The sequence below is a fragment of the Scyliorhinus canicula genome, chromosome 8 (genome assembly GCF_902713615.1).
Source record: "Scyliorhinus canicula chromosome 8, sScyCan1.1, whole genome shotgun sequence".
NCBI classification, from domain to species: Eukaryota; Metazoa; Chordata; class Chondrichthyes; order Carcharhiniformes; family Scyliorhinidae; genus Scyliorhinus; species Scyliorhinus canicula.
This window is the reverse complement of record NC_052153.1, coordinates 31,917,867-31,934,065: the sequence shown is the minus strand read 5'-3', so window position 1 is coordinate 31,934,065 and position 16,199 is coordinate 31,917,867. Positions and strand designations below refer to the sequence as shown.

Sequence of the window (16,199 nt, the reverse complement as noted above, 5' to 3'; positions counted from 1 at the left end):
CCATGTCCTGCCAGTGTCACAGAAACTCTTATTTATTTGTGAAGGGATATTAATTCCAGGCAATTAAAGACTCGCTTTGCCATATCGCCCAGATCTCGCAACACTTTTAACAATAAACAAAAGACAAGCATGCAAACAAATGTAGGCAGTTTGTCTTCAAATCCAATGAACCACCCACTCACAAGAGTTTTAAGTCCTTATGCACACAAAAAGCTATTGCCAGCTTTCCCATCCACCCACCTCACCCCCCTCCCCTTCATTGCTACCCCACCACTACCTCAAAAATTCAGATCCATGTCATTATATCTGAGTTAGTGATACTGGTAGTGAGGAAGCTTTTCCCATGATGCAGCCTGATAAGGATTGGCCTACTTGTGGCCCAGCATGCCACTGCTGATATTTCCTTGATTAGGTGTCTTATCTTCCACAAGCTGCATCAGATGAAGGCTGCTGACAACGTAATGGCTGGGAAAGCAGCGGACGGCTCCATAAAATGGCAGCTGTGTTATGACATGTCAGCCAGGACTTGGTGGATGGTAAGTTGGCAATGATGAGATTTTTTTTTGTACAAGTGTTTCCCCCCTCCCTCATTGTAACAACTGTTATCAGTCGAAAAGCAGAAGTACACACTTTCTAACTTAGAGCTATGATTCCGTAACGACTTCCCTAAACCACTCGTGGAGCCAGAGTTCTACAAGGCTTTGTTTTGTGCAGAGACACAGAACCTTCTATTTTTTGAAAGGACAGGAAAGACATTTCTTGGGAAAAATTGCAAATTAAACTATATGCTGCAAATTAGGTAGTAGGAATGAGGAGTGGACTGACTCAAATCAGAATTCTAAGTGTCATAACACTTTTGATTAATTGGTCCTGAGCTGTTTGGCTCATTTTTGGGTCAATGTTCTTCCTGTTATTTGCTTTGAGTGCTATCTTCCAAGAACCCCCCACCACTCCAACTCTCTCTCTCTCTTTCTCTTACTGTCTCTCTCCTTTCTCTGTCTCTCATTCTCAAGCTACTATTCAGAGAACTTTACTGGAACTATGCTGTACAGCAACTCGGTTTGTATTCTATCATGCAGCCCCACGCTTCAACTAATTTAATGTGCTTTCCTTTATAATGAGAATGGTATTCAAGCCATCACTAATTAATATGCTGTTTGGCCTCATTATTTATTTGTTAATGAGGCCATGCATATTCAGCCTGGGTGTCTTTGTTGCTGAAGAGCAGCTTTAATTGTTTCGAGCTCACATAACCCCCAAACTAAGTCCCATATTTGGAAAGAAAAAAAGCAAGTTGAATTTTAACAATGGTCAGTAGAAGCAAAACTTTTCTTCCTCACACAAGCAATATGTTACATTTTCAGCATGTTCTCATTTGTAATGCAGACAGTCGTCCCTTGTATACTCACTCTGATTGTGAATGAAGACCTTCTGTCGGGTGACATTCCCTTATGAATATTAATTTCACTCTTCGGCTCTCTTTGTCCAAAGGAGTAATTTTCTAATTCCTTCTCACTGAAATTGCTTGTTTCCCTCGATAATTATTATGCTTACTGCATCGTCTGTTTTTTTCACAATTAATACTGTGTTGAGACAATGGGACTTTTATCCCTGTCCGGTTGGTAAGGAGGGGACAAATGGGCTGTGCAACCGAATGCCTATAGGTGGAATGCATCTATCTCTCTGACTGTTATCTTCCTACATTGTTTCAGAAAAGATTGCTCTTGTTTTACTAAATGCTGCTCAGGGATCTTGGAATATGGAACACTTGTGTTTATGGGTCTTTGATTCAATACCTTTTTCTGTTTTGTGTGTGCACATCAGTTAAAGTGCCTGTGGAAAACCAGACAAGGCATGGCGAGGGGATCTTACTGCCTGTTGCTTGTTGAAATGCTAGAAGAAATTGTTCCCATTCAATACATTTGCATGGAAAAAAACATTTCCCAGGATGTAATATTACTTTCAGTTTTCAATTCCTTGTGTTGCGAAGGATTGTTAAGTAATTGGGTGATTGTTTGGATTTTGTCTTTTCCTTTTGATAATGTTCTTTTTTGAAATTTTAATTGTGCATGTTGTACTTTGGATGCTGTAGACATTTCTGTGATATTTGAAATGTAAGTTTTTTAAAAGCTTACTTATGCATTATAATGAACTCTGCAACAAAACTTAACACTGTTGATAAATTGCCCAGGTTCAATTAGTTGTGTACAAAAAATGCAATTTATATCTATTTGTTACAAACTGATTAGATTCACAGCAATGTAGGGCAAAAATTAACCTCGTAATTCTCACTTAGTGTATTTATTTATCAAAAGTCCTTTAGTTAAAATTAACGTTCTGATTGTTTATGTTGAAGCTACTACAATCAACCAATTTATTTTAGGCTTCTTATCTTTATGTAAGCTGGGTACAATTGGTGAATTATTCCGTTTCTTTCAAAATTTGTTATTTTATCTGAACTGGATATTGAATTAACGAAGTTACAACAAAGCCCAATTGAAAACTTGAGCACTACCCGTTAGTGCTAAGGTGCAGACCTTATGGCAGCTTAATGAAAGCAGATTGAGAATGATTTTTCCTTGTCAACAACTGAGTACAATAATTCTGCCACTTGACAAAAATGTGCTTTTTTAAAATTATCACCTTGTTGCGGTGTATGAGACATTTTTGTAGAGAATGTTCTTTCCCAATAAAATTCAGTGAATCACTTATTTCTAATTAATCATTCTAAATATTTGCCTTGTATTAATTAGCACACAATGTTATTGATAAACACACCAAGTATTTAAAGTGGAGCTGATAAGAATGGAGTAACAGAATAATACTTGCATTTATACAACACCTTTTCTCATTACAGCATATCCAACTCTTTACACAGTGAATTGTACTTTAAAGTAGAAGCAAACTTTTAATTCTCATTCTCAAAAATAAATCTTTGTGTCAGAAAATTTTGTCTGCCAAATGCATTTTCTGAACTGAGTTTGCTTTATTTTTGTTTTTGCTCAAAATTGGACCAATAAGTGGATGAAATTAAAGTGTTGTGCATGAGGAACTAATTTCCACCAATCAATGCTTTATTAATAATGCGGAAAACTGCGGAGTGCCCCATACGGTGATAAATTCTAATTTAAACAGGTTAGGAAAGCAGTCATATGGAAGGTTTACTTTAGTCTCCCTGAGGTTGCTTTCACCCTAGCACTTAAAACTCAAACTTGCTTTATTTGTGCACATTTTCTCATGACAACATTCACTCGTGTCTAAATGCCCTGATAATTTTTGGAGGGTGAATAAAGCTGATTTTTTACTAGGGGTAATTTTATTTCAACATTGCTAAACTGAAATACCCCAGTGTTGTAAAATACCTGAAACAGTAATATGCAAATTTGGCGTATGAGTGCTTGTGTGTATATGCATGAATGGGTCTGTGTATAGCTTCCAGGATCAAATCAATATCCTGAGAATTTCAAAAGAATAAATAATTTGCAAAGCAAAAGCAAACTGACAAAAATTGACAAAATGCAATTTACTGAATCACAGATATTTTAAAAAGAAATAAGCACTTTTTAATGTAGTTATTGTTTACTAGTCCATGCCTGTAACCAGAAACCAAAAGAGAGAAATCGGTGAGAAACAATAATATTTCATCCACTGAAGCATTAATTAAAGGGAGTTTAAATTAATTTTTAAAATACTTTTTGTTGATTGTGTACCCACATCAAATTTCTATCACTCCAAGAACTTTCTGAAGTCAATTTACTCAGTCCTGTAGAAATCAATGAAAATAAAATAATTTAATTCAAGTACAAAGCTTTTTAAAAATTTAGTCAGTACTATTCTATGAATATATTACACAATTAGGTTTGATAACTTTATTATTTCTGTACTACAAACGAGCAAATTATATCCTTTATTGTTATTACCTTGATTCTTGATCATTCCTGGCTTCCAATGTTAAAAACTTATTGTGTTAAGTAGCGTTTTCCCCAATCTCATTTTCAAACTCATGAGCAGATCTTGTGATAAGTTTTAGCGGTTCATAATTTGCCTGAGTTTAATGCTTTTTATTGTTGCGTGTGGTGATGCTAAACCCCATTGTCTAAAGAATGTTGTTGATGTTCAGTTTTATTTAAATGAGTTTTGAAGGAAGTTGTGTGCATCTTCCATCCTGGATTTACAGGATTTAGAATGATTCTGCAAAGCCACAAATCCCTCAGTGAAAGTGCCCTCACATACCTTTGACACTGTAAGTCCAATTCCTCAAATTGCACTTGATGCAAATGTGACCTGTTTCTGGGAGTGCAGAATTACCCGTGTAACGACTTGACAAGTCAAAACATTCCAAAGCACCTCTTAGCTTTGTGACCATGCATGGGATGAATGATCAGTTAATCTGTTTTTGAATATAAAGCTTGAGGGAGGAATGTTGGTTAAAACTAGATGGAGATCTTGACTTCTTTTAATAGTGTCAGGGACATTTGCCAATGGAACCGGCATATTTTTTCTTCCCACTTGAGAGTCTCTGCTGGAATGAATATCAGAAAATGGTGTCAGCTATGCATTTGAATTTTCAGTCTGGACTCCTGATGAGCAAATCTCCTATCCAAGGGCATGAGGATGGAAAATCACCTGTAAAAACCTGCACTTTCTGCGAGCTTACTTTTAATGAAGAATGTATGGCTTTGTAATACCATCGTAGCTCAGTCGTAAGTCTAGGGTGGCACAGAGCAGCCACTTCAAAGGTCCTTTAATTGAAATTGGACCACCTCAAGTGTTTAATATTAGAAGTCACGAATTATCACATAGCAATGATAACAAGAGCAGTTTTTCTTTATTTAAAGAAAGGACCTCCTTAGGACTACTTACTGACAGCCAGCTTGCTCCTTGCTATTCATATGCAATGCAATGCTATGAATGTTGAAAGATTCAATGATCCTGACCTTAGTTTTCAAAAAGGATTGTTTACTGATTAGAAAGAAATCCAATGGCCAATATGAACGATAGGTGTATGTCTGCCTAAATAACAAAAGTCACTGCATTTAGAGATAACTCATGTGTCAATATGTTTTCAAGGCGGATGATACAGCACAGTAGAAATACAATTTTTGCTTAACTCTATTATGTGGCTCCTTGCAGTTTTGGATGAAGATCTGCATTATAACAACCAGTTTGTCAGGTAGATATGAGAGTTGTTACAATAATTTATTTTCTCCCCCAGTAAATCGGACGTACCAAGATAACATGAATGCTGTCGTGCACAGCTTCCTTTTAGGCAGAAACAAATCAGATTATTTCCTCATGGTTCTCAGGAACAATATTAATCAATAAAGGCTCAGTAATATTCACAGCTCATATTTTTGTTTTGTATGTTGGCATGTACAGCACCTTTAGGAAGTATTAACCTTTGAACAGACCTCCTCCAATCTGTGTAACCCAGATTTACCACATTTACCATCTGTAGCTGGGAGGTGAGAATATTCTGAGGGTGCAAATTTAAAAACTGGCTTTGTATGACTGCTTCATGAGCATTTGACAACATTCATATGACTATCCTTATAATTATTGACAGTGGGTTGAGGAGGATGAATTTGATCTTGAGATGAGCATACGGACCCAGGAAGTGTAGAAGATTGTAGAAGATTGCAGTTTAGTCGGGCAGCATGGTCGGCACGGGCTTGGAGGGACGAAGGGCCTGTTCCTGTGCTGTACTTTTCTTTGCTCTTTGCTCTTACCTTCATGAAAACTGCCTTTTTCCACCTCCGTGACATCACCTAACTTCCGCCCTGTTCCACCTCGTCTGCTGCAGAAACTCTCATTTATCTTTTTGTCATCTATAGACTTGATATTCCAACTTACTCCCAGCTGGCCTCCAACATTCGACCCTGTGTAAAGTTAAGGTCATCTAGAACTCTGCAGCCGATGGGCGCAATCTAATAGCTGCGCCGAACTCGGGACACGGCACAGCTGGTCAATCTTGCGAGAGGCCTCTCGTGAGATTTACCCATCTTGCGAGATGTCACGATCTGGATCCCACCCACAATGGGCATGACCCAGATTTACGTTCATGTGTGCAGTCAGGCTCACTTGAATATTCTCTTGCTGGAGTTAAATGCACGGGATCTAACCTCTGCGCCTTGGAGACCCCGAGTAAGAGCCATTTAACAGTGGTCTCCACCAATGTGGACCAGGCAGAACTGCACAAGGGAGGGTTCTCTCCCAGGTGATCAGAAGTCACGGGGTGGTCGGCCTCAGGACAGGGTGATACCCTGGAACCGTTGATGCCACCCTGGGCACTGCCAGCCTGGCACCCTGGCAGTGCAAACTGGACACCCTGGCATGGACATTGCCAGGGTACCAGGCTGGCAGTGCCAAGGTGCCCAGGTGGTATTATGCACGCGCTAGGGATCGGGCCCAGGGGTAACCTACACTTATGAGATGGGTTCAGGGGGGCTCAATGATCCCTTTATAGGTGAGTTGGGGCATTCGGGGCGTCCGGTGGCTGCAATGGGTGGTCTAGAGATCAGGGCACCATTTTAAAATGGTGCCTTGATCTCTTCCTGCACTGGCGAGCAGAGCTCGTTAGTGCAGGATATGGTACCAAGTGCGGCCTCACTGAGGCCTCGAAATGAGGCAGATAATAAGCAGTTAATAGCGGGGTCATTCTCGGTGCTGGCAGCGTCTAGATAAACACGCTGAACACGGGACTCTGTTTCATTTCTGTTAAATCTCGACTTATCTCTCAACTTGCATCTATTCCCCAGGGTGCTTGCTGGTCGATACTGGCTTCCGGTAAAGCAGCACTTCAATTTTAAAATTCACATCACTGTTTCCAAATCCCTGCATGGTCTCACCCTCCACTCTGTAATCTCCAGCCCCACGACTCTTCGAGACATCTGCAGTCACCTAATTCTGACTGCTTGAGCGTCCCCAATTATCTTTCTTTTCTTTTTAAATTTAATGTATCCAATTATTTATTTTTTCCAATTAAGGGGCAATTTAGCGTGGCCAATCCACCCATCTACCCTGCACATCTTTTGGGTTGTGGGGGTGAGACCCATCCAGACATGGGGAGAATGTGCAAACTCCACATGGACAGTGATCCAGGGCCTGAATCGAACCTTGGACTCCGGGGCTGTGAGGCAGTAAGCAGCCACAATTTTTGACACTCCATTATTTATGGCCATTCCTTCAGTTGTCAAAAGCCTAAGCTATGAAACACCCTCAGTGCAGCTCCCAGCCTCTCTGAATCACTTTCCTCCTTTAAACAACCTACCAGTATGACCATACATTTCATTGTCAAACTTGAAATCTCCTTATGTGGCTCTGAGTCAGGTTTTGTTTTATAATGCTTCTGTGATGTGCCCTGGGACATTTTACCATGTTAAAGAAACTATATTAATGTAATTAATGTTTGTTGTTACTGCTGTTGTTAAACTATCATAATGGATCACACATCACACAGGGTGGTTGGTGCCTGAAACGGGGAGGCTTGAATTTCCCCGTCATGCAGTTTTCACAATGTCTGGAATAAAGCAAGCAGCTCACATTTGTCTGTCCTGATTTGAGACCAAATCTACAAGGCTCTCGTGTTGTGAAACATATAAACCGCGATGGTTAAATTGTGCCAAGTTGCAAGCAGGTTGCACATGCAGCTGCTGCAATGGGCCTCCAGTTTTCTCCCAAAAAAAAACATCTGTAATGTCTGTAGCGTATACAAACACAATTTAAATTTTGCTGTCAAATAGCATCTTTAAGTTCATTAGATTCTCTTTTAAAACATCATTGCTGGTCATTTTCTTTGTCACAATGGGTCTCTGTGCCCCAAGCACACTATCATTACCACCATGGAATTAAATGCAATTTTCCAAGTTACAATGGGCCTTTATGCTACACAGAACACTGCTGTTAACCTTTGAAAATCAACAGGATGTAGGCGGTAGCAGCAAAGGTAATGCTGCTTGAGGCTGAGTGATTGGCAAGAGTTTATATTGCACTGAAAGCTGCTCATTTAATCCAGCCACAAGCTACAATGTGTTTAGCATCCAACAAGCTGAACCGTATCTATGTTGGGATGCAGATTCCTGCTCTCAGTTGGTCAGCTTTGAACTTATGGATCAATGCACCCTCCTAAAGGGCAATTTTGGGTGTGACGGAGTCACCACAGCAAAATGTATACTGGTTAGAACTGTCTGGGGAACGACTTCCGGTGGCGGCCATGGAGTAAGAGGTCACACATTAGGTGGCTCTTCCCTGAGGTGGAATTGTTTTGGTCTTTTTACTTTTTTTCGGGTGGGGGTGTGCGGGGGGTTATGTGGATGGAAAGTGTAAAAGATCAGAGAACTAAGACGTTTCCTTCAGTAAGGAATGCATCGGACATATTCAATCAGGATTGTAACAAATAAGGGGCAACAGTCAGACCAGGAGAACTCTCAAAGTGCGACACAGGGACAGATGGCAGAAAGTTTTGCGACGTTGTTGCCGGCACAATGGTCAACAGAACAATTGGTGACTAAACAGAACATCTGATGGCTAAATTCCAGCATCAGAGGAAGGAGGCAACAGAAGACCTGGCCAGGGTGGCCTAGCCAATCCAGGCGGCCATAAAGAGTGTGGAGCAAAGGCTGGAGGTGCAGAATGCATCACTCCACAAGGCGGATGAATCAGTGGCTGGGCTCGCTGGAGGCAGAAGTGCTGCTGATGGCGGAAGGCCAGAAAAAATTAAGAGAGAAGGTGGATGGAGAATCGTTCAAGGAGGCAGAATCTCAGGGTCGTGGGACTGCCTGATGTGGACTGGGGGGTGCACAGATCGCCAATGAAGAAGCCGAAAGCGGGAGGGGTGACGAGGAAAATCATTATGCGGCTGCACCAATATCTGGATAAGGAGAAGATTTTGCGTGGGCAAAGGAGACAAGACCGTGTACCTGGGAAGACCACACGGTTCACACTCACCAGGACTTGGGAGCGGGTTGGCCAAACAATGAGCCGGGTTCAATAGGGTCAAAGCGGCCCTATTCAGGAACAACGTGCGGTTCAAGGTGTTGTGTTTTTGAGGGACAAGGAACTGGTGGACTTGTGAGAACATGTGGGTAGATTCACCTGTGAAACGGATGGACTGTAGGTGCTGGGCTCAGGGAGGGAAGGGAACTGTTGATGCCAAATTATAATGTTTGATGTTGTTGTTCTACCTACTGTGTTTAATTAGTTACATGAGTTAAAATAGAATATGTTGAATCTATTTTTACCCTCCCAGTGGTGGAGTTGTGTTAGATATGTGTGCAAATGTGGGACATTTGGTGGGTAATGGAGAAGCGGGGTGGGAGAGGGGGGTAATGGAGGAACTTCCCTTCCCTCCCACCATGTTTGTCTTGTGTGTGTCTGGGTGGAGGGTGGGACGGGTTTGGTGAAGTTAGACCAGTAGACCATTGTTCTATTATTTCCATTACCTGTTTATCTCTTCTCTTATTATCAATAAACAGTTTCTTTAATGTTTTACTTACAAATCTGGTATCTGTAAGTCATTGGAGCAGTCAAGGCTCAAAGATCTCAGGACGACATGCAAGTTATTGGTTAATTCACTAAAGTTGGGACTTTGGGGCCTGTGGAGCTGGAATTGACCACACACTAGCCCAGTGTTTTGTAAAAACAGCAACCTAAACCAATCCACAAATCCCTTCCCAAAGCCAAACCGGCCCAACATCTCAAACAAATGCAGCCATTCAACCCAGTCAAACGCTTTGTCTGTATTTGTTTCCTGGCCTCCCTGAGGCATCATAATTGTCTAATATTGGACAACGGCTATCACCCTTTCATGAACCCAGTTTTGTCTTCCTCTATCACCCCTGGCATATAGTTCTCTATATGCGATGCCAGCACCTTTGCCAGCAGCTTCATGTCTACATTTAACAGCGATATCAGGTGGTAGAATCCACATTGCTCCAGGTCTTTGTCCTTTTATTAAATGAGCAAGATAGAAGCCTGAGACAGCATGGGCGGAAGCTCTCCCTTACAAACCAATTCATTGCACATCTCAACTAATAAGGGCCCTAATTCTGAACCAAACTGTTTATAAAACTCTACTGGGAACCCAGCCAGGCCTGGGGCCTTCCCCGACTACATTGAGCCCACACACCCCATTACATCCCCCAGCCTAATCAGGGTGCCCAACCCCTCTTTAACCCATCCAAAAACCTGATTGCCTTCATCCCCGCCGGGGCTCTGCACTATACAATTTCCAATGAAAGGCCTCAAATAGTCCATTTACCTCCCCTGACTCATTAACCATCCTGCACCTCCACCCCCCACCACTCCTCCCCCACTCCTCCAAGTCCCTCATCCGCCCAATCACCCTCAATGCCGCCTGCCTCCTCAACTGATGAACAAGCACCCGACTGGCTTTTTCCCCAAGTTCATACATTGTCCCTTCGCCCGACTCAATTGCCCATTGCCTTCCCCATCGACAGAAACTCAAACTCCATTTGGAGTGTTCGGAGCTATGGAAAGGTGGTATAGTGTGGGGTGGGATAGAGCATGGGGTGTCCTTATATGCCGATGACTTGTTATTATGCGTGTCGGAACCGAGTATGTCAATAGGGGGAACACTGGAGCTGCTTCGGGTGTTCGGGTCTTTCTCGGGGTACAAATGAAATCGAGACAAGTGAATATTTTGTGGTGTCTCAGCCGGGGGTGGGGGGTCTGCCATTCCGTAGGGAAGGGAGTGTAAATTGCTCGGGATTAGGAGGGTAGGTTCCGTATGTGCAATATTTCTACTTTGGTGGGGAGCGTGAAAGCTGATCTGGCAAGGTAGAATGGTCTCCCTCTGTCACTGGCGGGTTGGGTAGAGGCGGTTAAAATGAATGTGTTGCCGCGATTTCTGTTTATTTTCCAATGCCTGCCGATTTTCCTGCCAAAGGCATTTTTTAGAGAGATTGAAGGGATGATTACCTCGTTCATATGGGGAGGGAAGGTGGCCAGAATTAGAAAGGTGCTGCTACAGAGGGGAAGGCAGGCAGGGGGTTTGGGTCTTCCGAACCTGATGTATTATTACTGGGCGGCGAATGTGGAGAAGGTGCGGAGCTGGGTCAGAGGGGTTGACTCCCAATGGGTCAGAATGGTCAGTTTGTGTAGGGGGCTGGGATTGAAGGCGCCAGCAACAGCGCCGCTCCCGACGGCCCCGGAGAGACATTCAGTGAGTCCGGTAGTATTAGCTCCGTTGAAAATTTGGAGGCAGTTTTGCCAGCTCTTCGGGTTGGGGACAGTGAAGGGAAATGTTGATTCAGGGGAACCATAGATTTGAGCCAATACAGGGGGCTGCGAGGGTTGGGAGGAGGGGGACTGTATGGAAGGAGGATGGAAATTTTCGGACATGGGAGGAGAATGCAATTAGGACACTAAAAGATTTGTTTCTTGGGGGTCGGTTTGCAGGATTGAAAGAGCTGGGAGCGAAGTATGAGCTGGAGCAAGGGAAAATATTTAGATATATGCAGGTTCGAGACTTTGCCAGAAAGAAGATACAGAGCTTCCCAGTAGAGCCGGCTTCCATATTGCTGGAGGAGGCAGTGACGACAGTGGGAGTGGAGAAGGGAGTAGTATCGGTGGTTTACAGGGCTATTTTGGAAGAGGAGAAGGCACTGCCAGAAGGGATCAAGGCAAAGTGGGAGGAAGAGTTAGGAGAGGGTATGGAGGAGGGGTTCTGGTGTGAGGTTCTCCAGAGGATGAACGCCTCCATCTCGTGCGCGAGGTTGGGATAATGCAGCTGAAGGTGGTATATAGAGCACACGTTACAAGGGCTAGGATGTGCCGGCTCTTTGAGCGGGTAGAAGATGTGTGTAAACATTGCGGGGGGCCCCGCAACAATCCCAAGCAACTTGAACCCACAGGTATCTTATCGTGAGTCCCTTCCCAACGGCATGGCAGCCCCCCCCCCCACCCGTGTCCAAAACTTGAGGATTACTGGAAGGAGGTGTTTTGGGTAATCTCTAAAGTGGTGCATGTGAAACTGGACCCAGGCCCTCAGGAGGCCATATTCAGGGTGTCGGACCAGCTGGGTTGGAAGCGGATGCGGAGGCAGGTGTTGTAGCCTTCGCCTCGTTGATCACCCGAAGGGCGGATCCTATTAGGATGGACATCAACCTCTCCACCCAGTGACCAGGTATGGCGGGGGGACCTGCTGGAATTCTTGACTCTTGTAAAGGTCAAATTTGAACTGACGGGAAGGATGGAGGGGTTCTACAATTCATGGGTGTTATTCATTATGCACTTTCAAGAATAGGATCACATCGAACATTAGGGGGGATTGGGGGCTGCGAGGATTGGGAGGAGGGGGACTGTATGTGTTAATGGTGACTATGGGTGATCACTGATTCCTTTTTGTCATTGGTTTGTGTTAACATGCGGACTAATGTTTGGGGGTTTGGTGGGAGGATGGGATCGTTGTTATTGATGTGGGGATTGACATTGCATTCGTTACTGTCTGTTGTTTATTGTTGGGTGTAAATTTGGGAGAAAATGTGAAAAAGAAGGAGACTAAAAATATTTTTAAAAAACTCTGTTTGGAGTTATCCTGGCCAGGATTCTCCGCTATCTGACGGGGCGAGAAGTACCAGCGATGAGGAGTGGTGTGAGCCACTCCGGCGTCGGGCTGCCCAGAGGGTGCAGAATCCTCCCCATCTTCAGGGGCTAGGACGGCGCCAGCAGGGTTGGCGTCACGCCAACCAGTGCCAAAAGGCCTCTGCCAGCCGCCGTGAGTTGACGCATGCGTGGGAGCACCAGCGTGTTCTGGCATGATCCCAGCGCATGCGCAGGGGGGTTCTTCTCCGCGTTGGCCGCTGTAAAATGGCCGGCGCGGAGGGAAAGAGTGCTCCCACAGCACAGGCTCACTCGCACATTGGTGGGGGCCCCTCTCCGGGGCCAGATCCCCCCACGCCTCCCTGAGGACTCCGCAGGCCGCCCACAGAACCAGGTCCCGCCGGTAAGGACCTTGTTTGATTTACGCCGGTGAGACTGGCCAAAAATGGGCGGCCACTTGGCCCATCGCGGAGTGGAGTACTGCCGGGGGGAGGCCACTGTCAACGGCCCCCAACAGGCGCAATGCGATTACTGCCCCCGCCAAAAAACTGGCGCAGGAGAATCCGGCAACCGGCATCGGGGCGGGATTCACGCCACCCCCCGGCGATTCTCCGGCCCGGTGGGGGGGTCGTAGAATCCCGGCCCCTTTGTTTTAACAGCTTCCTTTGACTAGCCTACTTGCGAGCAGGGTAATCCCACCTGAGGCAACCGTGTAAACCATCCCAATGTGCCCGTTTCTTGTGGCCTTGATTGAGGCCCCCTGGCCTCTATTGGCTGTTTTCCAGCCTTCCCCTCTTTTTCCTCAGGCCATTGCCTCGAAGAAGACTGACCAAAACCCGACAAGTCTGGTGCATGCCCAGAACATGTGGGCATGGTTGGCTAGTCCTCCCTGGCACCATTCACATTTATCCTCCTCCTCCGGGAAGAACCTGCTTATTGAAGTTCTCGTCAGATGTGCTTTGTGCACCACTTTCAGCTGCATAAGGCCTTGCTCGTGTGGAGGTGGAGTTGGCCCTGCTCAGTACTTTGCTCCAGAAACCCCACCTTATTTCTGACCCTCGCTCTTCCTCCCAATTTTTCCCATGTGTGTCCAGTGCTGTGCGCATCCATTCTAAATTCACCCATTCCGTATCTGGCTCCTTAACCGATCCCCTCACTCTTTCCGCCATGACTGCCCAGTGGTTGTATGATAGGTTCAGAAGGGCCAAGTCCACCAGGTTTCTTCTTCTTGGATTCTCTCCCGCCCTCGCCTCACACACACAAACGGCATTATCATCATGTCTACTGAATGAAAAAAGGCCTTGGGGATGTATGGACCTGATAAGGATGAGAACTCTGGGCAGGTCACCGCATAGAGCGAGACTCCATTCTCTCTGTCTCCTCTTCAGATTCCCTTCCAGCTTCTTGCCTCTCTCAGGGCAATCGGCAGTGACACAATTGCCAGGGTGAATAGGAGCGGGTAGAACATGCATCCCTGCCTTGTGCATCTGTGCAGCTGGAAGCATTCAGAGCTGCTGGTGCAGGTCCGTACGCTCACCTTGGGTGTATTGTACAGGAGATTCACCCATGAGGTGCACCCTGTCCCCAGCACGAACCGCTCCAGTACCTCAATGAGGTATTTCCACTCGACTCAGTTGAAGGGAAATTAAATGAAAATCACTTATTGTCACAAGTAGGCTTCAAATGAAGTTACTATGAAAAGCCCCTCGTCGCCACATTCCGGCGCCTGTTCGAGGAGGCTGGTACGGGAATTGAACCGTGCTGCTGGCCTGCCTTGGTCTGCTTTAAAAGCCAGCTCTTTAGCCCTGTGCTAAACCAGCCTCTCTGATGTCCTCTCCCCAGGTGGGGTCATTATCATGTTCAGCAGTCATCTGATGCTCGCAGTTAGCTGTTTACCCTTAGCAAAGCCCGTTTGGGCCTCTGCGACCATTTCTGGCACACAGTTTTCCAGCTGCTTAGCCAGGACGTATGCGAATACTTTCGCATCTACATCGAGCAGCAAAATGGATCTGTATGACCCACACTCTATTGAGTCTTTGACTTTTCTGTGTATCAGCGATATGATGGCCTGTGTTGGCCTTGGAGGCAGGGTGTTCCTCACTGGAAAGTCTGCAAACATCTCCCGTAGGCGCAGGGCTAGGGCCGTCGCAAATCTTTTGTTGAAGTCCACTGGGAACTCGCTGGGTCCTGGCGCCTTCCCCGCCTGCATGGAGTTGATGCTCTCCATGACCTCCCACAGTCCTAATGGTGCTTCCTGATCCCTCCATCTGTCATTCCCCACGACTGGCATATCCAGTCCATCAAGGAACTGTTTCATCCCCAAGTCCCCAATGGTGGGCCTGGAGGTGTAGAGGTCCCTGGTCAAAGACCTCAAATGTTTTGTTAACCTTTTTTGGTTTGGCTTCCAGTCTTCTGTCCTTCATCTGGACTATTTCCCACATGGCTGCCTGCTTTCTCGGCTGGTGAGCCAGCAGGTGACTAGCCTGGTCTCCAGGCTTGTAAAAGGTCCCCTGCTTCTGGTGGGTTTGGTGCATTGCCTTCCTGTTGGATAGCAGAGTATCCATTTAATTCTGTGTTCAACTTTTAATAATATGTTTTCAAATGTGGCCATGAGCAGCTAAATGCCAGCAATGTTGGAGCAATTAAGATCAGAGATTGCTTAAGAAACCACAATTATATGAGCAAAGGTATTTCAGAGGGCTGTGGGACTGGAGGAAATAATGGAGGTAAGTGTATTGAGGCCTTGCAGTGATTTATTTGAATAGTCAATTCTTAAAGTAACAAAGCCATGATTGAGTTTTTCAGCAGCAGCGGAGCTGAGGCAGGGGTGAAGTTGGCCAACATTATAGAGGTGGAAACAGGTGGATTTCGTGATGATGTAAATACGGGGTTGGAAGCCTATTCGGAGGTCAAGCATGACAGCAAGCTTACAAACTGTCTGATTTAGTTTCAGACAGTTTCCAGAGGGAGGGATTGAGTAGGTTGCCAAGAAACAGAGTTTGAAGTAGCTACCGCAGACAATAGCTTCAGTCTTCCCAGTATTTAATTGGAGGAACTCATTGCTCATCCAGTTGGATATTGGATGAGCAGTCTGATACTTAGCACTATGGTTACATTTAAAAAAATGATTTAAGCAGATTACCTCTATTAAATTGAATACATAGCTGACAGTCATGATTTTACTGTCCGCTTGAGAACAAACTGATTGTGTCAACACCAACTCTGATTTAGAGTTTCATTGCAAAACAATTTTACACAGACTTCCACAATCTAAGAAAAGATCATGTGCAGAATTCTCTGATAATAGGGCTATGTTCCCACGCCAGCGAGAAAACGGGGGCAAATCACTCTGGACTTTCTGGAGAAAGTTCAGAGTGATACTCCATTTTGCAGGGGGCTAGCAGGGCCCCAGAGTGCTCCTTGCAGCTCCGGCTACCGATAAGGGGCCCTGCACTTCCGGCCGTGGTTCACTCATGTGCGCGGCGGCACCTGTGGCGGTGGCCCCGTGCAACCTGGCGGACCCACACCGCGGGCTGGCCCTGACAATATAGATCGTGCACGCCTGCCGATTGGTTGTCCCCGATCGCATGCCTGGCCGTCGTGGAGGCCCTCCCTGGTGACGGTTCCCCCTGCCCTCC

The 16,199-nt window shown here is 45.3% G+C and overlaps 1 protein-coding gene across 9 annotated transcripts in view; it reads left to right on the top strand.

Moving 5' to 3' along the window:
• The first annotated feature begins 408 nt into the window (after positions 1 to 408).
• Positions 409 to 16,199, top strand: part of LOC119970170 (nuclear factor 1 B-type-like) — a 743,034-nt gene continuing 727,243 nt past the window's right edge. For all 9 annotated transcript variants that reach the window (XM_038804340.1, XM_038804343.1, XM_038804348.1 and 6 more), the window contains exon 1: positions 409 to 536. In XM_038804340.1, the coding sequence (XP_038660268.1) occupies positions 441 to 536 (96 nt within the window). In that variant the 5' untranslated portion in view covers positions 409 to 440. The remainder of the gene's footprint in view (positions 537 to 16,199) is intronic.